Source organism: Scedosporium apiospermum (genome assembly GCF_000732125.1).
Source record: "Scedosporium apiospermum strain IHEM 14462 chromosome Unknown SEQ_SAPIO_0011, whole genome shotgun sequence".
NCBI classification, from domain to species: Eukaryota; Fungi; Ascomycota; class Sordariomycetes; order Microascales; family Microascaceae; genus Scedosporium; species Scedosporium apiospermum.
This window is the reverse complement of record NW_015971712.1, coordinates 269,743-292,893: the sequence shown is the minus strand read 5'-3', so window position 1 is coordinate 292,893 and position 23,151 is coordinate 269,743. Positions and strand designations below refer to the sequence as shown.

At 49.9% G+C, this 23,151-nt stretch overlaps 2 protein-coding genes across 2 annotated transcripts; both read left to right on the top strand.

Annotated features, from left to right (window-relative positions):
- Positions 1–4,673: 4,673 nt before the first annotated feature.
- Positions 4,674–5,581, top strand: SAPIO_CDS0082 (uncharacterized protein; the record flags this gene model as incomplete). Its single annotated transcript, XM_016782952.1, has 3 exons — positions 4,674–4,747; positions 5,009–5,121; positions 5,202–5,581. 3 exons carry the CDS (start codon positions 4,674–4,676, stop codon positions 5,579–5,581), a joined length of 567 nt encoding a protein of 188 aa, XP_016646585.1.
- Positions 5,582–17,462: 11,881 nt separating this feature from the next.
- SAPIO_CDS0081 (uncharacterized protein) lies at positions 17,463–18,975 on the top strand (the record flags this gene model as incomplete). Its single annotated transcript, XM_016782951.1, has 2 exons — positions 17,463–17,507; positions 17,899–18,975. The coding sequence occupies 2 exons, from the start codon at positions 17,463–17,465 to the stop codon at positions 18,973–18,975; spliced, it is 1,122 nt and encodes a 373-aa protein (XP_016646584.1).
- Positions 18,976–23,151: the final 4,176 nt, after the last annotated feature.

Sequence of the window (23,151 nt, the reverse complement as noted above, 5' to 3'; positions counted from 1 at the left end):
GATGCCTTCGCGGGGTGGATGATACCCTGCAACGACAGCAGGAGTCTGATCGATCCCACCATGAGACGCCTCAAGGCTCAAACGCCCACCGCAAGAAGCGGCTGTTGTCGTTTTGTCAAATTAAACTCAGCCTCTGGTTCGGCAAATGCGTCTGCAAACATACTCTATACAAGCAGGTACGAAGTAGATACTTGTAAATAGATTTTTTTTTTTTTTCTCGATACTTCGTACAGAGTAAATCAGTCTCTCAAATTGGTGTCCACAAAATACCATCTTCAAGAGATCTGTCAAAACTTGGGACGCGTCGTGTTATTTTTCGATTTCCTTTTCTGCGAGGAACATCGAACCCCTTCAGCCCTCCCGTCCCAAATGCGACGCTGGACCCTGTCGGCAAGCCAGGCACCAAGCAGGGTTCCTCCTGTCAAGTCAATCAGACCAAGCCAAGTGCTACCCAATCCCGGGCCTCGTTGCAAAGCTGCACAGCATGGGCATGGACATGGGTGGGCAGAGACACGCAGGGACAGGGGCATGTGGCAATGGCAGGGGTGCAGAGGGCGTTGAGAGCACAGAAAATTTCCCATTCCATGGAATTCCAGCTCATCTCGTTGGATGCACCGTCTTGGCGAACTTGTCCGAAGCACCTCGTAATCATGAACGAGGTATTTTGCATCACAGTTGAGAGAGCAAAAGACCGAGGCGTCCACTTCGGACTTTGACTCATGTCTTTATTCGACTCGGTCCAAAGTTGGGCTCATTCTGACTGTCAGAGGAGAAACTCCCCCGCTGAACCCTCTTTCCATGAATGTGTCGCCCGCCGGGTTCAATGGTCATGTTCCAGTATTTCAATATTATCCTCTAGATGAGGTCTTTTTCTTCAAGATTCCCGCTCCCTGCGGAGACTTTGGCAGCCCGATACCTACTGCCGTGCCCTAGGCTTACGAATCCAATCGATATCTTCAAATGTTCAGCTGGATGAGCATTCTATATGTTCGAGTTGATCACGATAACCTCGGGCACTCTCGACAATTGCTGCCTAATATGAGCCTCAATGCTATCTTCTTGTCTCTCCACGGAGGTCCTGAAGGCGAGAATAGAAATATTGAAGAAATCGATTGATGGTTTGATCCGATGGCTTGATCCCATGCATAACTGGGAAATCCGTCGCAGAGACCTGGAGACGGTCTCATGTTTGGGATGCCGATCCTATCCTGGCTAGAAATTCCCTTCCGACCCGAATTTTCCCATGTTTTTCTCTACCAAAGAGGGAGTTGGTGGCGAGCCGGGAGTTGAGCCTTTTGCTTGGTCAAACATCCTGGAGTTGCCTCAGAGATTCCTTCGAAGGAATGGCAGAGGCGTTTGCCGGAGATTTTAGATTTTAGACATGTGCAGTGGTATTACTTGCAGGCATTAATGTCGTCGAGGAAAATGAAGCCACAATTTGGAAGTAATTAAATCCTCCAAGCCTGGAAATCGAATGAGAAATCTCGTCTTCTCCCGCTTCCAACCAATCGAAGCCATTGATCTCTGCTCATAATATCGTCTGTCTGCGTCTCCAACCTCACATCACATAAATCCGTTAGCCTCGGTTACCGCATCTCATCTCGACCTCCGAGTCCGGACTGCATCCTTTGCTTTTGTTCCTTTCCTCTTACTCTTCTTCAATCAAGTCTTCGTCTCGTCTTCGCCGGGTATTCCCGTCTTCAAGAGAGTCTTCACAACACACACAACCTTGCGAAATATTCTTCGCATCATACGAGAAGAGAATAGAGACATTCCCCATGTAAACCTCTCACCATGACTGAGATTTTGTGCCTCAGTCTTCAGATAATCCAGATAATCTACGGTAACCCTTCGCAACAGCCAAGCCCAAATTGATTCAGTGGTTCATCCCACCTTTGTGACCGCCACCCCTTTTTTCCCGAACTTGCTTTTCCTTTCCCTTCCTGCCACTAGTCATCGTCCATTTGCATCATTTTAACCATTTCCAGCCTTTATCAACGCCTCGAAACTTGGTAAAGTGGAGGGTATCCAAGACACGCATCATTGTCGAGAGTTGATTCCTGCTCTTGGAAGAGAGGTGGAGCCGCCTCTTTCGAGGTGAATCTTACCCCAGCCCCCATTTACACCGAGCTGGGTCCAACGTCTTTCTTTTCTTTTTGTGTCTTTTCGGCTCGGTGACCGAACATAGAGTAAGCCTCAGTAAGGACAAACGGAATCGTCTTTGGATCCGAAGAACCCGACGTCTCGGCGAGATACCACATGAAGTCCGTCTCTTCCAAGGTTTCTCAGTCAACATCTAACATAACCCTTATCCTCAGTGCTATCCTGTCTCTTGATCTCAGATGTCAGTAAGCAAGCTACCGCAGCCGACATGCTCTTCTCGGAATAAACAAGAAGCAACAGGAAAATATCTCGGAACCTGCCCCCCGACCCGGATATCGCCCTCTCTCATGGTTCGCACACGAATGTAGCAAATCTCCCACTCCAGCCCCGTGGCTTTCATTTTCTCTCTATTATTATTCGTTCTGCTCTCCTAGTCTCTCAGCCGCAGCATGCAAACGAGGCCTTCCGTAGAATATGCCCACCGTCGACTTCCCATCTTTTTCGCAATCGCGGCTGAACAGCCTCACTGTCCCAAAGCCCGTCAAGATACAGGGTTTCCCCTTGCTCCCCTTTTCTGACGGAATCTTTCGAAACAATTGATGAATGAAGTATTATTAGTATCTGACGCCGAAAACAGCTGTCTGCTTCTTCGGACATAGATCGCAGCAAGCCACAACGTGCTTTTCATCCACGCAACTGGCCAATCCGCCGTCGTCTACTCACCACACTCGCAGCTTGGCAGATGGTACTATTGCTTGCATGGGAGGACGACACCAAATTCCTCCCAAATCAGGGCAAATCCAAGAAAAAGAAAAGCCGGGGCAAGGAAAAAGCAGACAATAGGCCAAAAAAAAGCAACTGGTCCTGCTGTTCTTCTCCCTGGCATATGGTAATACTATTCTTTTCAGGTCCCCAACCTGCAAGGGCTTCGGCATGCACGTACAAAGGTGAAGTGAAGTGAAATTACTAGCCACCAAGCATGAATGGTTAATCCTCGAGATGCTGCGATCTCATAGTCCCTCGAGCTACGGCATTCTTAGACTCGGCACGAGTCCAATTGGAAGCTGGAAAAAAAGTAGCAGGTTAGATGGGAAGAAAAAAGAAAGAGAAAAAAATCGGAGATGTTCTATGCGCTCGCTTGTCCGTCATAATCGCGAATCATAGCACCATTGAGCTAATCAGAGGGGAGGGAGACTATGTTGTTTTCTTGCCCTCGAGATCATTCGTTCCACGGGCTTAGTCTCAGCTAGGATCCAACGATTGGCAGGGGATAGAGGCTCAGAGCGTTGTTGACGTTATCTGAACTTACGGAGGACGAGTTCGTGGAAGAATCGCTTGCCCTCATGTGTTCACTGCGTTGCTCTTTTGATCCAGGGCTGTCACTCAACTCTACCCTCTAGTCTTAAGCAGTACGGGGAACAAACTCAGAGGATGGCTGCAATGATGATTCTCGAGATACTCTCAATCCCACCCTCCGAGTTTCTCTCAGAAACTTTGTAGAATTAACAGTCTGAGATCATCATCTTCCAGACAGGTGCTTCGTATAACCTCTGGTGCCTTGTTCTTGAGAATCGTCAATTTCAATGTCTCAAGTCAAGGATGCGATGACGAAGCAACGAGGGAGAGCTTATCTCGGGACATCCTTGGAAATACATCGGAAGAAAGAGATCTTGTTTTCCAAAAGGATGACTATCGGGTAATATGCCTGACCGAAAAGGGGAAAAAGCAATCTCGAAACAAGAGCAAACGCTTGGGGCATGCCACGGTGCAATTACACAGTAACCAAATAAATCGTTACTGGCCATCAAGCTCCGCCCAGACCGAATCCTGGCTCGAGCTCCCTTCCCTCCACCTTAGCTCCTGGAGCCTTCTCTCTCCCACCCCAGACCAGAAAATACAAATCTATGCCCACCCCCGATGTCGTAATCCCGCGACCCCTCTTGCCGTATATCCTCTCCGGGGACGCGCACTGAGGCTGGCGCAAACAGAAGCGCCCTGGAGTGAGCCGAGTGATGAGCAGTTACCTCGCACCATGACGCCGTGCGTGGTCCCGGTACGTACTTCGTCCTCTCCTCCTCCTCCAACACAGTTGCGTCCTCCGAGTGTCTGTGTTCGTTGCTTTCCCCCATCCCCCCCCCCCGGCCATCGAATTTTCCCATCACACTCCATCCTCTCTTTTCTTTCCGTCTCCTTCTCCCCCCTCCTTTTCACTCTATTACTCAGAGCCCCCTCTCCCTCGTAGAATAAATGTAAGGGTAAGCTGCCGCCGCAATGGGCTCGGCTGGTGGCGAGCAGTAGGAGCTGACAAGCTTTCCCGCCTCCACCCACACCACACCCCTTTACCCCAAAATAAACAGTGACCCCCCTTCCTCTCTCTCTCTCTGTCTCTCTCTCCTCTCCCGCCCATAAAACTTCTGGACGGTTTCCCACCCTTTCCTCGCTCCATCTGTTCCAGCTACCCTCCATCTCTCACGACTTTCCCAACGCGCGGAGCGTGCTTGTACGATCTTAGTTCCATCTTTGTTAGATTCAATTGACCTTGTTTCTCGGATTTGTCCCCGCCGCAAACCATGTCCTCGCGTAAGAGAAAGCAAGAGGAAGAGGAACTCGTTTCCCTTCCTTCTGATGAGGAGTCTGAGCCAGAGTAAGCCACCACTGCGCGCATCTCGAACAATAAATGAAAGTTATTGGGGGTACATGAGAATTCGTGATGGGAACAATAGCTATGGGGGAATGCTTCGTATCTAAACAGAGTGCGCCAGCCATCTCTGTTCATCAAGCGGATGGTTTTGGCGACCTCCAGATGAAGCGCACATCCCTCAATTGGTCTTTCTGTTACCCAGAACAGCACAGAGCGGCTCATTACCGGTGATGGAACTACCAACTAACCGCGACCTATCGATAGGTTCGAGCCGGATGAGGAAGACATCGAAGACGAGGAAGAGGACACCGGTGACGACGAAGAATACAACGACGAGCCCGAGGGCGATGAAGATGAAGAAGAGGCCGAAGCCGAAGGTAAGGATGCGACATCCACTCGGTTCCGCACTTGTATCATACCTCTCCCGTCGAAGGCAGCATCTGACCACGCTTGATAGACAAAGGTCCTCCGGTGAAGAAGCGAAAGACGACCAACGGCGTTGCCAACGGCGATGAGGAGGTCGAGGTCGAGGTAGAGGAGGAGGAAGAAGAAGAGCCAGAGGAAGAAGTTGAGGAGCTAGAAGAAGAGGACGTTGAAGAGATCGAAGAGGAGGAGCCCCTCGATGAAGAGGGTAATGAGGACGAGGAAGTAGAGGTGGAGGAGATTGATGCCATCAACGGCGAGGAGGCCGAGCAGCCTGTAAAGAACGGCATCGCGGCAAAGGCCGGCGAAGCTTCCGAACCCGCTAGGTCTGGGCTTGAGGACACCGCCTCTGCTGAGGACAAGCTCAAGGCAGCAGCTGTAGCGGTAGGAGGCGAGGCCGAGGCTGAAGCCTAGATACTGCTTGGGTAGCCGGCTCCTCTGCACTAAAAAATGTCTGGTCTTTTCAGTTTTCAGTTTTGTGTTTTTGGTTCGAAATAGTCTGTTTCCATTACCACCTAGCTAGATGACCCGAGGCGAATTGGTTTGATCAAATAGACCTCGGTGTTTCCAGGATCAACAGTCGGTGCTTACAAAAAAAATCCCCAAGCTCTCCAGGCTCCATGACCGAACGGCTTCCCACTTGGCAAAGGTTTCATCATCCGATAAAGAGTTGAACTCTGAACCATGCATGTGTGCCACGCCATCAAAGGGTCGGTTCGTGCTTCGTAGAGGTCCGTCGGGGACTAAGACGTGACTAAACTTCCGGGATTGAGGGAACTCTACCCTCGTCTGGTCCGGACTCCTTCGGACAATAGGGGAGACATTGTCTCAAGTCCCGTTTTTGAGGGCATTCAGAACTCCGGGTCACGATTAGCGTATCATGCTGCAAAGTGGTATCGTAACGGAGCGGATCTGGTCTGGTTTCGCCGTACCTGCGTCATCGACAGGCCTTGTGGGGTGGAGAAGGAAAGACTAAACCGGAGTGAAGTTGAGGAGAGAAAAAAATTTCCGTTCAATTGGGGTCGAAGAAGGAGACGAGGGCACCAGCCACTTGTAGGGGCCTCTCTGTTGTTGGGGGAGATTTTCAGGCATGATTGGGCAGCGCCCCTAGCTCGTTGAAGGCGTCGGGAGGAGAGGGTTGGCATCGCCATCTACATCGGTCCTATCTAAATTTAGCATTGATTTGTTGAGAGCCGCAATCTGTAGTTACTTGGTAGGGTTCTCCGAAGTAAAAATTTCATCAGAGATTTCTGCAGCATCATCTACAGTTGAGGTCGGCGACCGAAGCCTCGATGTCGCTTTCTCGAAGGATTCGATGACATCAATGTTTCTCGCACCGTGGAACAGGGCTGGCAGGGATTGCTGATCCCAAAGGGCTGTCGTTTCCGCGTCCTAACCGACCCCGAGCAACGGACAACCGGAGGATTCGTAAAACCCCTGGTTGATAGCGGCGTCGACGAGGAATCCGGATCCATCCAGTGCGAGTGCGGCATGCGCAAGGATTCAACGTCAATTGGAGCGATTGGGAGCGGGCGTTGATCCACATCTCAACTATGGTTCGGGAGCCGGCGCCGATGGATAGTTTCGAGTCGCCGAACCCGTTGAGCTAGCGGAGCCGATGGATAAAAGTTTGCGAAGCCTACTGACCGGGGTCTAGATTTGCGGTCCTGGGCAATGGTTTCTTCTTTTCACCTTTTTTAAACCCTGGGCTAGTAGGTGATAGGGCTACACGCACACGAGGTCGTCTCTCGATAAGTTTCTCTGGCCACGGCCCATGAGGGATATAGAGAAATCTGTCTCCCGAAGGGTGGCGAATCCTCTGGGCGCTATTGCATGGCGCAAGATGTCGAGCTATCAGTACCTCGTAGATAGGCCCGAAGAAATCGGGAATATCCTGAACGAGGAGAAGAGGCGAAAGGTAGTGCCTGGGCGTGCATCCGATGTTCCTGGTGGATTCTCTCACGGACCAGATCTACTTCACCGAGCTTTCCACGGAGCTGCCGCCGAGAGTGGCAACGTTGTGAATGGCTTTGGACAGAGAGACAGGCTGGACTGGACTCGACGCACGAGGGGGGTAGCGAGAGGACCTTTCGACATTACTCGAGACTCGTCCTCATTCTCATGCAGGTGGTCGTCAAGGTAGAGTTTACATTGAGGACATGGAAGAACAGAATAAAAAAAGCAGAAGACATCGATGAAGATGTCGCCACATGCACGAAGAACGCGGGACGGAATGGATTCGGTCAATGATGGTGTCGTCGTCTACCCACGGTGTGGCAGTGTGTTAGTCTGATAGAATATCAAGCCTGCAGGCCAATCTGCAGGCCGGGATGCCGGCACATCCCTTTCTGGACGGACCCGAAACGAAGGCCCTTCCTTCTGTATCACTCCCACTCCCATATCTGAACACCTACTCTATCTCGTCGATACTGCCGGGCTTTGATAAGATACCAATATGCAATGCCGGATAACGACGGCGTTTGTTGAACGAGTGGCCCTTAATGTATCGTATCTGTAAAACAAGAAGGCCCCGGTCGATCCATGGAAAGCTGCCTGCCCAGTCCGTCCTTCTTTAAGCCGCAGGGGTTGCGCCGCCCGCAACACAATCCAGTATGCATACAACGACGATAACACCAAGGGGCGATTTTGATGGATGTGTCTTTGTACACTATACCTACTTGAGGAATGAGAGAACCCTAGAATAAAGGCTTGCAGCCCGGGCAATGACGCGAAATTATTTGATGTTGATGCATCGATAGTGATCCGTCGCATGTGACACTGAAGATGAGAGTCGAGTGAAGGGAACCGTGGAAGCACAGAGGACACTAAATGCGGAGGCGAGGTAATAGGCTGGTCTCCATGAATTGGGGCGAATTGTCTTACGGATTGGCTGGCATGTGGTTGACCCAATTCCAGTCTCGCATTGCGTGGGTTCGCTTCATCCGGGGATTCTGTTTGGCTTCACTGATGATAGTCATAGGGATTCTTGAGATATATGAAGTTCGTGCGAGTCGTATAGGGTCTAAAAGTGATGTGTACTGTCAACTATCAAGGCTGGGTCAAGGCCAACACTGCCATTTCCAACCTTTATCGCAGGCCTTGGCGAGAACAATTGTGCATGGCGAGGAGGCGGAGTTGCAGTCGCTAGGCGGTTGTAGTGGTGATCGTAGTCGCTGAGATGGTGGTTACCGGATTCAACTTCAATCTTCAATATTCAACACTCCCTTGTGTCAAAAACCAAGCCTTCAATGACGTCCATGATCGTGATGACTCGATTGAGGAAGGGAGCCCTTGAGGAGAAAGCAAGAAGTACTCGGCAGGGTTTCTCGTGGTCCTCATACTGTGCAGACTTCCTCGAGTCGAGTTGATACCAACTCGGATGAATGCAAGGAAGACAGAAAGAAATCAAGAAGCAATGCTTGGGCCCTAAACTCTCACTTGCATCCTGGCAACTGCAGCTTTGGCTTTGAGGACGGAAAATTGATCCACTGTACTTCGTAGTAGCCAGGCGAACCAGAGTCGTACGAAAAAGCACCTCGTACAAATGCCAAGCACTAGGATCAATTTGATGGATGCACCCTCAACGATCTCGGCCTTTGGTCCCCCGATGCGTCCATGCGCGGAGCCCAATTGATACATCGTAATATCCGCAGGCACCCTCGCGCCAACTTGCGAACCCCTCTGCCCCTCTGCCGCTCTGGCATGCGGGATCCATCGCTTCGGAGCTAGAGATGCACGTGTGGGATTGGCATCACGCCTCGAGACTTGGCCGGAGAGAGGAGGGGCGTGAGGACTGAAGAGCCCTCAATTGATCTGAAACCCACATAGGGTGATGGTTTGGCAAGCTTTACATACATTACAACATAATACGTACATACATCCATGATGCGGAGGATCCAGCATATGCGCCTCCCGTGACGCTCAGTGTTGCAGTGGGAGTAAGACAAACCCAGGTGATTTTAACCAGACATCTCCATTCGTGCTCTTGTCGTCTTGGCCTGGGCAGCTATCTCCATCTGCACAGCACCGTATCGCCCCATTTATTCTTGTCGGTTCGCCACTTCGACAAGCTTTTGCGCATCTCAATTTCCAAACCAAAATTCTCACCTATATCCTCATGTATTTTCAACATACTCAATGCATATCTATCATTAAGATTCTCTTCCATATCTTGGCCAAAGATGGCAGCCTGCCCTTTGTAGGATTAGTGGCTACGAAGTAGACTGATAAACCCGCCAAACCCCGGCAAGGTTAGCAGGACTGAAGCTTTTTTTGCGAAAGCATTGATCAAAACCTCTGTGCTCGCTCTCCCTTCGATGTGTCTTGGGAGAAAAAACGGCCCAGAGTGGAACGACGAACCAAAACGGAGCATCGTGAGCGACCTGCCCCCGATCGTACCTATCTCATTCGCCAGCGATCTAAATTGACACCAGTTTAGTTTCGATGCCAAGTTATTTTCCACTCCTTCCCCGTGTCCGTGTGCTTCCTCCCCCTTCCTCCCTTGTCCTTTTCCCAAACTTGTACGAAAAAGTGGTAGATATGCTTTTTCGGTTTTTTGTGATCCTGCCTTGCTCTACAAAGCCACACTAGGGTCCTCTTCCTTCAATACATCAGACCAACACAATGTAAACGTGGAGTGAGAGCATGTGCACTTCGTCTCTTTGTCCACTCCGTCCTCACCTATTAAGTTTGTAGACTAAGCCTTCCAAGATGCAAAAATGGGGAATGGCTCGAAATACACAACAATAGACCATCACATAGACTTCTCTCTCTGCACTTGGCATTCCACCCACACCCACACCCACACACACACACACACACACACACACACACATACACACACACACATATACACACATACACACACACACACACTCTCTCTCTCTCTCTGTCTCTCTCTCTCTCTCTGTCTCTCTCTCTCTCTCTCTCTCTCTCTCTCTCTCTCTTGCTCTCTCTCTCTCTTGCTCTCTCTCTTGCTCTCTTGATCTCTTGATCTCTTGCTCTCTCTCTTGATCTCTTGCTCTCTCTCTTGCTCTCTCTCTTGATCTCTTGATCTCTTGATCTCTTGATCTCTTGCTCTCTCTCTTGATCTCTTGATCTCTTGATATCTCTCTCTTGATCTATCTCTTGATCTCTCTCTCTTGATCTATCTCTTGATATCTCTCTCTTGATCTATCTCTTGATATCTCTCTCTTGATCTCTCTCTTGATCCCCCTCCCTCTTACTCTCCTTATTGTAGTTAGTTGCCGATCTGCGATCTCCGTCTCCCTACTCCTCACATCCACTTCATTAATGCTTCGACTTCTCAGACATCAGGTACCCCTCACTTCTTAGTAGCCTCCCTCCCCTCCCTGTGTCAGGGAAATAATAATAGCACTGACGTGTATTCTGCAGGTGATGACGTCCAATCCGTTTCTGTAGAAGATGGTGAAGACCCCGACTCTCGGGCTCGCGAAAGGTACGAAGTACTCTCTCAGTGCCTAGAGCTTCCCTTATTGGTTTACTTGGATTCTATGATAGATCAATTGATGGATCGGATGATCCAGCCGAACGCCTGGGCGCGGGGCGCCGGGTCCCGTTCAAAGATGGGATTAATGTTGTTAATGGGCCCATAGTTTTAATGCTCTCTACACGTCTCTCTCTATATCCCGAGCAATGGCATGCAGCCCAAGAGGCGACTCTGACGTGCCCTCGACATGAAGTAGTATCGGTATTCTGTACCCATGCGCATTGACGTTGTCATCCGTAGCCTTGTGGATAATAGTTTCAAAAGAGAGAAAGCGGAAGAAGAAAACCCAAACCGATCGTGCTTCTCCTACTCAGTACTTCGTATCACTGGCCATACCCCTGGTGTACCATCTACACTACTCTTTCCCCAACGAGGGAGGGGGGTAAAATAAAATGAGGGAGGGGAAATTAACATGATCCTCAATCACCTTCTTAACTAAACTCCGTAGCCCATTGCTCCTCTCTCTTTTTTTATGGTTATCAGAGTGCCGGTAAGGTTCCCGCATGTGGATCGATCGGTTTTTAGACCACACTGAAGTGAAAGGAACGCCACCTGTTGCCTTCAAGGCACCCAAGGCACAACTTATCTCCTCAGCTGCCCCAAGAGTTGCGTTTGGAGACTACGGGCTGGGATTGGATGGTGAACGGAGGTTGGAGAGGACAGAGTTTGGGCCAAGGGCCGTTGGTGGGAAAGTTTAAAGGTTCGAAATTCAAGGCATTTGCGGCCTAACAGGAAGAGATACATTTTTCGAGTGGGATGAAAGGAGGTTATGTCCGTCTGGGAGGGTACTTAATTCATTTTCACGTTATTATTTTTTATTTTTTTTATTTATTTTTTATTTATTTATTTTTTATTTATTTATTTTTTATTTATTTTTTTATTTATTTTTTTATTTATTTTTTTTTTATTTATTTATTTATTTATTTATTTTTTTTCGGTGAAGATTCAGGGCGTTGAACAACTCTCTCCTGGATTGGAGCACAGCCTGCGATATCATGGGTAGATTCTGGTTCTCAGTTTTGGTGTAAGTGGGATTGATGTGACCCACAAACCAGTTGCTGCAGTGTCGATCTTTGGCCCCAAGAACCTGGGGTTTGTGTACCACTTCGACTCCCACTCACATCCGCATGCTCACAAGAACTTACTTCTTTGGACGATGGTTTCCAACGACAAAATGGGTGTACACAGTATCTAAAGATATACACGAAGGGGTGCGGGTGTCGACTGCATTTCCCCTAGTGGTGTAACTTTTTAGAGGGGAGCTAACGCTTCCTGCACTCCATATCGGATAGTTGTGAAGGGGGCATGATCGTAGTTGGGCGAGATACTAGACTGGTGATAGTGATAGCCAATGTGGGACGCAGAACGCCGGGGGGATGCGATCTCTGACTTGTTCGGGGCTTCATGTGGTGCACTTCATTATTCATGTCGAGTCCAGAGCCCGGAGCATTTCTCCGGCGTGGTATGGAGTATGGAGAACAGCTGCAGCCAAAAACGTAGGGTGGCACAGGCACGTCCCTCGTGAGTAACGACAAGTCAGGAGAAGAAGAGCCTCACTTTCTTCCCCCAATATGAAGATCATTCTGTGGCGCAATATAAAGTTTCTCCTCTGCCCTGCAACTCCCCCCATTGTCGGGTTATTTCAACTTCGTCGAACCTCTTCACAAACAACGAGGTTAAAGAAGAGGGGGAAATGAGAGACACACGGAAACCTAATACGCCGTCAAGAGAAGAAATCACAAGCTGAGAATGGCTCGACTGGGAGCTTGATAGAGTTTGCTACTAGCAACGAGAGGCTTGCGCATCCCAGCCACGAAAGGAGCTTGGTCCACCTTCCCCTCATCCCTAAAGGCTAGCTTCCGAGGATCCTCATGAGCCTCCTCCCATCGTCATGTAGGGTTGGTCCTGGTATCACGAGCTAGGTTAAACCGGCACGATTTTAGAGAGTTGGAAAGTGTGAAGGGAAGGGAGGGGGGGGGGCTGAAGCGTCGATAGACCGGGTTCAAAGTGAGTGGAGGAGGACGGGAAGTCAAAAGTTTGACTGCATTGGTTTTACACGCTTGGGCCATGGTCGCGATCTCGACCTTTCGGTTTCTTATTTTCATTTTCATTATTTTATTAATTTCTTTTCCATTTTTATTACGGGTTTTCTCACTGTTTTGCTTTATCTTTCCCTCCTTTCTTATGTTACTTTTCTTCTTCTCCTTCTGTTTTTCGCCCCCCGTCAAGGATATGGCTTCGGCCAAGGACGCCCTCACGCCATGTTGATTTTCCGGTGCAGTGAAAACAACCCTGGAACAGAAAAATGCGGGATGTTAGGGTAGCAATAAGCCCCATTTTCTCTTCAAGAAGGCGATCCAGTACGACCATTGATGCTGTCCCCGGTTCGTATAGACCCATTGATCCCACAGAATCGTCCTAGGAAGGGCCCATCATTGGTATTGTCTCGGTCGACCCGAGCAAAGTATGTCAGACATGCGCGTAAGAAGAAACCTCCGAATCATAAGACACAAAGGTAAACTGAGCCAATGCAGGTGTAAAAGACAATGTAAGAATCGGCCTATGCAAGTGAGGCGAATAGGAAAGAGCCAAGATGGGGCTTTCAAGACCTGCTGAACGACAGAGAGAAACATATCCCATGATGGATTGGGTTTAAGTTTGAAGCCAGGGATGCCGCCCATCCCATCTCGTTGACCCTCGACCAGAACTTATCCGGCGAGCGCTCTCCCCTTGGTTTTAACGCAACGAAGAGAGGCTCTGTTTCGGTGTGCAAGACATGCCAAGAAATATCATGTCTTTTTCTATGTCTTAAACTTCTTCGACCTGGGCACGTTTTGCTTCTGGCCATGAAGAGCTGTACTTCTCGGCCCTCCGTTCGACCAGGCCAATTGGCTTGACTCGATCAATTGGTCGTCTTTCAAAGTTCCCCACGACTAACGGACTCATGAGGAGCGAGGATAGACCTTGAGCTCCTAATGGCGGATAGCGTAACCCTCAAGTGGTCATTGATCCCCAATTTCAAAGGATTCGCCCACGCGCACCTTGACTTACATATGACACACACACACAAAGACAAACAGACGCTTACAGTTGGCTCGTAAAACCTCCAAGACTACTTGGCCTGGCTTGGCTGACTGTCTCGTACTTGCACTGCACTGCACTACACTACACTACACAAGGGCCTGTAGTGCTACCACCCTCAGTCAGCTTTAGAGCCAGTATTCCCTTGCTATTGTAGTGCTCTCCACCCCGCACTCAGGCGAAACTCTATGCAACCCCGTTGGAGGGCAAAAAATGGGTGCGCCACTGCTCAAGCCTTCGACGGCGCAAGTAGCTTTTTGAATGGGTAGGGGTATCCGGCTAGAGCTGGATATCGTCGCCAATGAAGAAATTAGCCAAGGGAGACGCACTAAAGAGAAGTATGCAAACGAAGAGGGTGGGTGGGTTTGGGGGGAGGGGGAAGCACACTTCCAAGCCTCCAAGCATCCCCCCTCAAGTCCGTCCGTACCGGAAAGGCTATCGAGGGATTGAAGCTTAGATTGATGGTGGTAGCGTTGGTGATACTTGCTGCCAGCGGCGACAAATCGATCCATCCGTGCGCAGTAATCTTGCTGGCATTGAACACAAACTATTCGACAATTCATCACATTTAGAGCCTACGCCGCGGGCCTTTCTGGATTTAGCGCTTGACGAACTGGAGCTGCCAGTCGCTTCAAGTGGGCCACAGAGTATTGTAGCGCACATACTTCGTAAAAAAGCACACTAGTACCTCAGGCCAGAGGGGAGGACAGTAAGCGTAAGCAGTACTAAACGACTGCACCTGTTCGGAGTTGACTCTGCACTATTAAGCAGGGTGCAAGCCCACCAGGCTGTTTGGCCAAGTGTACACTGTTTTATATCATTACACTCTACACTGTATTCTGCCCACGAACTCTTCGGGCGGCCCTGGCAATTGAACATCGAGGACAGCCCAGGCGCAAACGACACACCCCAAGCTCCAGGCTCTCCTTTCACGCTAGTCCTGTGCAAACTCCGAAAGGAACATTGAACATGGCTGCTTCATCATCGCCTATCACTTAATCTTCATCAACACGCGTATCCCCTGTACACTCTATTGTTTTCCCTATCTCCGTACGACGTTCCTCAAGCTAGTCCATGACCAAGCACGTCACGCTCGATCCCATTTTACTTTGGGCTAAGAGGGGTGACCAGCTCCATATTAGTTACATGGCGGACCTCAATGCCGCCGGGTGATCCAAGGCCAGGCGAGCTACGACTAGTTGTAACTCCTTGTAAACCCTCTCCATCTCTGCATTGAAGCGGACAGGCACAAAAGCCTGCATCGAGTGGGCGCCACTGGGGAGCCGACAAGACCAACGATAGAGTGACCACGGACGAAGGGGAGAGAGGAAGCCAAAATTTGCCACGATTGTATCTCGACCTCGGCCTCTAACGATTTTACTCCTCAGCTAGTGGCTGACGTCCTGGAGAAGAGACTGCTGTGCGACGGAGCAAGGGGCAATGGGACTTAATGTGCTAGCAAAAAGTAATAGTTTGCTAACCGTGATGATCTCTGAGGGCTGAGACCAACCGAGGAGAGCGAGAGAGAGGGCTGGGAGAGGCGATGATAATGGACTAAAGAGACAAGCGTAGGAGGTGTGTGTGTGTACTCCACCGCAGCCCTGGCATGCTGCTAACCAATACACCACCCAATGGAAGCTTGACGTCTTGGAGGGGCGATACTTGTCCTCGACCTTGGCCAGAAGCTGCACATTTACGAAGTAAACTAGTTATTCCCATGCTCCATCCCTGCTCAACCCCTTCCAAACTGTTGTCTACTAAAATATTACATGCTTGCCTTTGCCATAGACGAGATTGCCATGCGTCCCAGTGTTTTTACCAGTTCGATTGAGTTACTCTGGGAGTCTGGTGTGGAGAATTGTATGCTGCAAATGCCAATGCACGAGCTCCATCGTCCAGGGTGTTTTGGTGGGGCCGGCGCCCATGGGCGAGATCAATGGACTCTATGATGAGAGGGGTTCTCTCCTCCCATGTATAAATTACACACAAACTCGGTGCATGCGTACCTGGCGTGCTTCAGCACGGCTGCCTCTATTGGCTGTTCCAGACGCGGCCTGGAAGGTCTCGCCACACCCTTCTCATTGATCGATTCAAAACACCTATGGGATGATGCAGCCTATTACTTGTACGAGATGTTACAGCTACAATAATGGATAATGGAAATTTGTGTGCGTCCACGATAGGTGGACGGATTGATTGATTGCATGCTCGAATGTCAAGTGGTGATGCTGGGGGGATACAGGGAAATCCCAGCCTGGTCCAGACGATAAGACATTGAAGATCAAGAACCCGTTTGTATGTATAATATGGAGTGTGTATGTGCTGAGTAGCTTGCTAAGCTGCAGGCATAATGAGGGACCTCGAATGGAAGTATCGGGATGCTGTTTCTTACACCCGTCCAGCATTGTGCGGACCTTTGCATGAAACGTACAATCGCTGTACTATATGTGCAGTAGATACGCATCCAAGTACGTACGACCGCAGGTGACGGCAATGAGCGACGGTGACAATAGCGGGGACGAGGTACGAAGCGAGACTCTCTCTCTCTCTCTCTCACTCTCCTGTCGATTCTGAAGCTCAATTTTCCACAGTTCAAAAAAAAAAAAAAAAAAAAAAAAAAAAAAAAAGACCAGTGAAAATGGAATGGGCTTGATTTGCTTGCTTGCCTGCTTCCTTCCCTCGAGTCTGGCCAGTGCTAGCTTCACACTGTAGGCACACCCTCCTTCACACCCACCCCCCTCCTTCCCTTTGTTCCCTACGCTACCAAGTCCTCACTGTCTTTGGTGTCCCTTGGGAGCTAGTGGGGCAGAGGCTAGAGCTAACCGGGGTACAAGAAATGGTACGCAGTACTACCTAGTCTTAGTTCACTTTTCCCACACCTCATGCCTCATGCTCACTCGTCACTCGTGCCTGCTCCTGTACTCGGTACTGTGTGTCCGATCGGTTGTGGTAGTTGGGTATTGTGGACTAGGACCTGGATGCTCTCGGAAGTCCATCTATTATCAAGTCATGACATCATCATAGCCCAAGGCCATTGCCGAACAAGATGATCCCTATAAGAGACGCAACAGGACTGTCTTAATTGGGATCGTGTGTCTTTCCCTATCTACCCTATTTTCTTTTTCTTCCATTTTTTTCCTCTTAAAGGGAAATAAGTTCTTACTTTCTCAGATAAAAGAGACGAAGGAAGGAAGCGACCCGCTCTGACGTTTGTTCCTGCCCCCGTCCGCATCTGGAGGCTTCGTTGATAAGCTAGCTAAGGCGAAGGAAAGAAGCAACGACATTCAAGGTATCTTTCCGTTATTGATATAATCCAAAGTAGAAGTCGGACCTCGCCTTTCACTCTTTCTGCTGGACGATACTCGACCTCTACTTTTGCCCCTCTACGAATCGACGAAACAACTATATACGTCGCTGCCCCTCCCTCTCACTTCTCACACATTCACACTCACACACACACCCTCTTTCGCTTCCAACTACTGCTCTTTGCTTTACTACTACCATCCAACTTCCCTGCTGGTACTACCATTACAACCGCCACCCACCACCACCATCCAAATCACTGCCAACGACAAACTTTGGCCCTATCCTATCTATTAAAGCAAGCTCCTTATCTTCCCCACGAGGCATCCGCAACTCGCGTCGGTCTCTCTTTCGAGTCCTAAGGCCCCGGTCCTTAATCCAAAGTTCCAACAGCTACACACCATGGACAGCTCTTCCATCTACTTTGAGAGGCGAGACAAGCTTGATGTAAGCTCATATCCCTAGATCCCCTCAACACGTTCCCTTCCCCTGTCTCTCCGAGCACCCTCCTACCCCTCTCCAAGAGACCACGTTCTTCCCTGCATTGTACCGTGAGCTACTACTCCCAAGTTCAACCGGGCTTCTCTAGCTCAATTAGAGCTTGGCTTGTCAGCTTTTCTTCCTCATCTCCCTGCATGACCCTGCTCGCTACTTGGCATAGTCCAATGTTTCCAAGAACGCACAACATAAATTATTTCGGGGGACGCCTCAAAAGCGAATTTCTCGAGATGCCCGCAATTGATTTCCAGTTTGCTTTTTCGTTTCCTTCATTGCCTTTTCACAGTTTCGGTCCAAAATCAATTCCGTTCCAAAAAGTACCAAAATACTAACGGATTAGGATTTCGCCGAGCAGAGCCCAGGAGTATCACCAATTCTTGATCGGTTCATACCCCGTGCAGCAATGGAAGATTCAGCTTATTTCACAACCCCCAATGGCGCCTATTCCACGTTACAAGGCGACGCCTACACACTAGCGCCGCGTGGAAGCGTAGACCACCGCGACCCAACCACCAGTTTCGGCCTTGATTTTTTGCCGACGGCGGACGCCATGCCACGAGCATACCCTGCAGGAACACTAGATCCGGCCGTGACGACTAACACCACGAGCCCCGGAGACCCCACCTTCTGCGACATTGATCCATCCAGAGCGTTGTACAACGACCGAGACAGCTCTGAGGAATGTCTCGGAGGTGGAATGCACGGACAGACGGCCATCGCCTTTGATAGCTCCTACAGCTTCCTCCCTTCTCCTCCGGATGCGGAGGAGGGCGCAGAAGGCACTACCTCAACGACGCCTGCTATCTCTCCCAGACAAATTACTGAACCCACCTTTGCAGATGTTGAATCCGGTGCTCGGAGTAATAGCGCCGCGAATGCCAACAAACAGAGGGTCGAACGGAAGAAGAGAAGGCGACACTCCACTCCGGTTCTCCCTACCAAGGATAAACAAGCACCAGGCGGGCCCGGGGATGAGAAGCGCCGTTCCACGACGCAGCTACGCACGGCATCTAGGGCCCCTAAGCGCTACAGCCAGTCTACGGCGCGCAAGCCCGCCGAGACGCCCGAAGAGGTCAAGGCGAGAGCCGCACACAACCAAGTCGAGCAGCAATATCGCAAGAGGCTCAATGCTCAGTTCGAGAGGCTCCTGGCAGTGCTCCCGCAACCGGACTATGATGAGGAAGGGATGGACGAAGAAGGTGGTGAAGGAGGCGGGAGCCGAATGGGAATGGAGAAGAGAATCAGCAAAGCCGAAGTCTTGGACCTCGCAAGACGACGCATCAAGTTGCTTGAGCGGGAGAGGGCGACGTTGGAGAGGCAGAAGGACGAGCTTCTCGGCAGCGTCGGCAGAATGCAGGAGGAGTGGACCAGGAGACTTGGAGGTCCTATGCCAACGGCCGTCAAGGTTGAGAGGTGAGAGAGGCACCAGCGAAAGGCAATAAGAAAAAGTGGCGGAGAAAAAGGGAAAACAGAAAAAAAAAATAAAAAATTATCTTGTCGGCAAAACTCAGCCAAAGGGGTGTTAATTGTATTTGGGAATGGATTCCTAAAAAAAAAACATTGGAAGGGGATGTTCTGGCAGCGTGTTGGGAGTTGGAGGGGGCCCAATGTTCTAACAACTTTGAGGCTCAGTCTTTTCCCGCCCCAACTGTTCACGACCTTTCCGAGGGTCGTGGAGAAGGGGAAAGGCGGGGCTTATTTCTTATCTCTTGGGTTTTACGGGTTGTTCTTTGAAGTGTTTCCAATCCGCTCAGCTTCAAACTGGTCGGATATTGGGGAACTCTGGCGTTTGGTGTTGTACTATTCACAGGCACGGCTTGGGATTGCTTTTCTTTTTTGCTCTCACGTTTTGGAGGGAGAGGAATGGAAGACTGGTACTACAGGTGAACCGGATTCTATGTTTATTACTACTACGACGACTGGGCGTCTGAATGAGGTCAAGGCCGGGGATTGGCCTTGATCCTCTTGTATATGGCTCAAAACGGTTGACCTGTTTCATTTGGCGCATATTCTTCTTGTTTCCTTATTCCTCTGTTCGAGGGCTCCTCCTCCTGTCATTTCCTATAATTCTAATCATTTTAGGTGAATGATAATGGTTTTACTTTATTTTGAATCCATTTGTTTGCTGTGATGTGTATTGTCTGCCTCGCCGGGTGGTCCTTGCACGGGGTTTGAGGGATCAAATTCAATTTCGGTCTTGATTTCGGGCGGCGGCACGGAGGCTCTCGGTGGGTGGATGGGGACGGGAGACACAGCAAGAGAAGGGAACAGGGCATGATTGGTGCATCGAGACCACTTCGAAGGACGAAGTACGGAGTACCTCGTGCGTGCAGATCCTGGGGTGTAATTGTACTTTGTACCTCTCTGTATTACACATCCGCCGATTTCGTAACAATAACAGCTTCGTACAGTGTGCTCCTGACGTTGGATCTATCTGTCCGCTATCCATGCTTTTTGCTTTTTCTTCCTTGCTCTGTTTCCCTCTTCTGGATTCGAGTTCCCTGCTTAGTTCGAGGCACCCTGATGCAATAAAACAAACGCGGAAATTGGAAGGATTTGAAATATTGCGAGATCTACAAGGAAGCTGCCTGCTTTGTACTTGTGTTCACTGGCACACGAAGGGGGCAGATCGATACACCCACCTCCGAGTCCCCAGTGAGAAGGAAAGGGGGGGGGGAGAGACGGAAGAGGGAAGGAGCTTGAGGGGTGTGGACGGTACAGTGTGAATTGATGTTCTCTTTCATCAATTCGTACTACTAAGGTAGTTTACTAGTTTTGCCTTTGGACGCTAATTGAGATACAGACGGAAGGCGGATGTGGGCGAGCCAGAGGGTGGTGTGTGTGTGGCGGAGGGGTTCCCATTGGATGGTTGCACGTGGAATCTGCTGGCGGGGGAATTGAGCGTGGCGACTCTGTCGAGGGAATTGGGCAGCATGGATTGAGGAATTGAGGGAGGGGGTTCACAGAGTCCTGGGATTGGGACCGGGGCGTGTCAACATGGACTTTGTTTTATCCTATCTTATTTTTATTATATTTATTTATTTATTTATTTTTTTTTTTTCATTTTCTCTTTTTCACGTTCCATGTTTGTTCTCGACCGTTAGTACTGGTTATGTTGACGCGTCGTCCTTGGGGTTCGACCTTTGGTTCCGACCCCCCCTCCCCACCTTTTTGGGTTGAAGCTATCCATCGCCTTATGGATTGATACTGTCTGTTCCAAGGGACCAACCATTCAGGTGAGTCCAGACGGAGTCCAGACGGAAGTGGTACTTCGTATCTCTTCCGGTCCTGTCGGCTTATACGGGAAAAGACGCGCGTTATATTTTCTCGGAGAGCGCCGCAAGATTGCTTTTTTCTCCGGTTGAGTTTTTTTCGTTTTACAAGATACACCCCGGAAAGCGGCCTGTCCCGATATTCTCTGTCGTCGTTCTTTTCAAAAGGGGAGAGGATTAGCAGATATGTGGGTTGTACGAGAGGGATGGGGGAATGACGTCGCTTAAGGGATTAAAGACAGGCATATGGGGACCGGGGGGGCTTCTCGGCGGAAAGGGCCTGGCGTGGGAAGATCGGGTCTGGACCAGCCGCATTTTGTCTTTTTTAGTCCAGACTCTAATAATTGAAGCCGGTGAAGAAGGATTCTCTGCAGACAGACAGGGTCTCGACAGGGGCGTTTAAAGGGAAGAAAACGGTTAACCGGTGAGTGATGGACGGGGTGAGCGAAGGAATGGGCGAAGGAAGGAATTGAATGAAGATCGGGTGGAAGACCGTAGTTAGACCGTGTAAGTCTACCTAAGCGATATTGCTGAAGGCGCCACTTGGGGAGCTATTTGGATGTGGATTTTACAATTGTAGCTTAGTTGGTGCAAGAGGGTGGAGAGGATTTGTGGCGAATGAGAGGGAGGAATTGAGATCAATTGAGGCGATAATGGATCGACAGATTCGGGGTTTGGTTTTGGCCCTTGGGATAAATAATATCGATCCAGTTATGTACGAATATTTCACAGTCACATCAATTCATGGGGAACGGGAACTTGGGTGTTGTGGGCTCTTGCTTGGTCGCGGCCCCCGTGGAAAGGTTCTAGAAGAACTGAACTTGCAGTAGGAGAAAACGCATGGGATGTCGGATGGATCAAATCACGGTCCCGGACCAGTGTTAGTGATTGCCAGGCCAGGCCAATGTTGGGGCAGGTGATGGTTACCCAAAATCAAGTGATGTCTATGTACAATGATGAGCGGATGATGCACCGCCCTATCACTTTTCTTCCATTATCCATTTATGAACGGTCCATAGTTTTCAGGCTATCCAAATGTTGAAAAGGTAGATGCGACTTGTCCAGGCCCAGGGCATCGCCGTCGGATCAAACCATCGCCAAGGGAGACCAGGATCTGCCTCTCGCTCCTCGCCACCTCTTTGATGTCGTGACGTTGAGAAGATGCGGAAGAGTTAGCGAAGAACGCTGCAAATGCCGACTGATTCGTACATTAGCACGGTTTTTGGGACGGGATGAATCCGATACAAGGAGCGCAATTACAGGAGCGTGAGCGTAGTAAAAGCGAAGGAATGGAAAGAAAAATCCGAAAGGCAGGCTATGACGTCGCTGACGGCACGGGAAATACACAGAAAAAATTTTAAAGAACCGGAGGCGGGCTGGACGGGACGGGATGGGTCATACGAGGGCGTGCGAGGTTCAAGTCCGATGCAGCTAAGCCGGCTTGCTACGATGTTCACACTAGCAAGGGGAAACGTCGTGGACGCTACTGGTACACTGCTCTCCTTATCTCTCCGACGACAGGGGGACTGAGGCCTGACATCATCGATGCTGCGATGCTGCATTGGAGAGATCCATGGCTCGCTACCACTAGTGCGGCTTCACGTTGGCACTAGAGTGGTTTTTTTCCCGTCTTCTCAAGCAACTCGGGCTTATTATTATTATTATTTTTTTTTTTTTTTTTTTTTTTTTTTTTTTCCTTTTCTTCTTTGGTAGAGTAGCATTGGGATTCTTGGGAATCCTTAGGCTGTGGAGGGTTGAGATCAGCGCTAGATGGCTCCCCGGAGGCGACGTTGACGATGAGAGATGTGGATGTGTGTGGTGGTGAGATTCGAGTGTGCAGAGGACGTCAGTGTTGGGAGCCGCAACAGACGGAGTGCAAGGGAGGGTGTACCAGAGCCGGAGGGGGCGGGGGGGATGATCCTATCTTGCTCGGCCCCATCTTCGAGTTACACGATGGCTTGTCGCTTGCCTCGTGCTGAGGCTCTCTTTTTGCTTTTTCCTTCCTCTTTTCTTTTTCTTCCTCTATCCGGTGTTGGTCCCTCAACAGGTTCCATACGGAGGATTCATCCCCACTTGAGCTGGTAGTTGATAAGACGATACTACCCTCGTTATTGCCCTCATACGAGATGACAAAACGAAGAAAGGGAAAAGGGAGAAAAAAGCAAAGAGCATGAGCAAAGAGCATCACGCCGAATGCCAAGCTCAGTACCCTCAAATATCTCGAGCTTGATGCCACTGCTAACAGTTCCAGGTTCTACTTATCCGACATTGGACTCAGTCTATTGTCCTCTTTGGACGGTGACGTAATAGAGTTCAGCAAT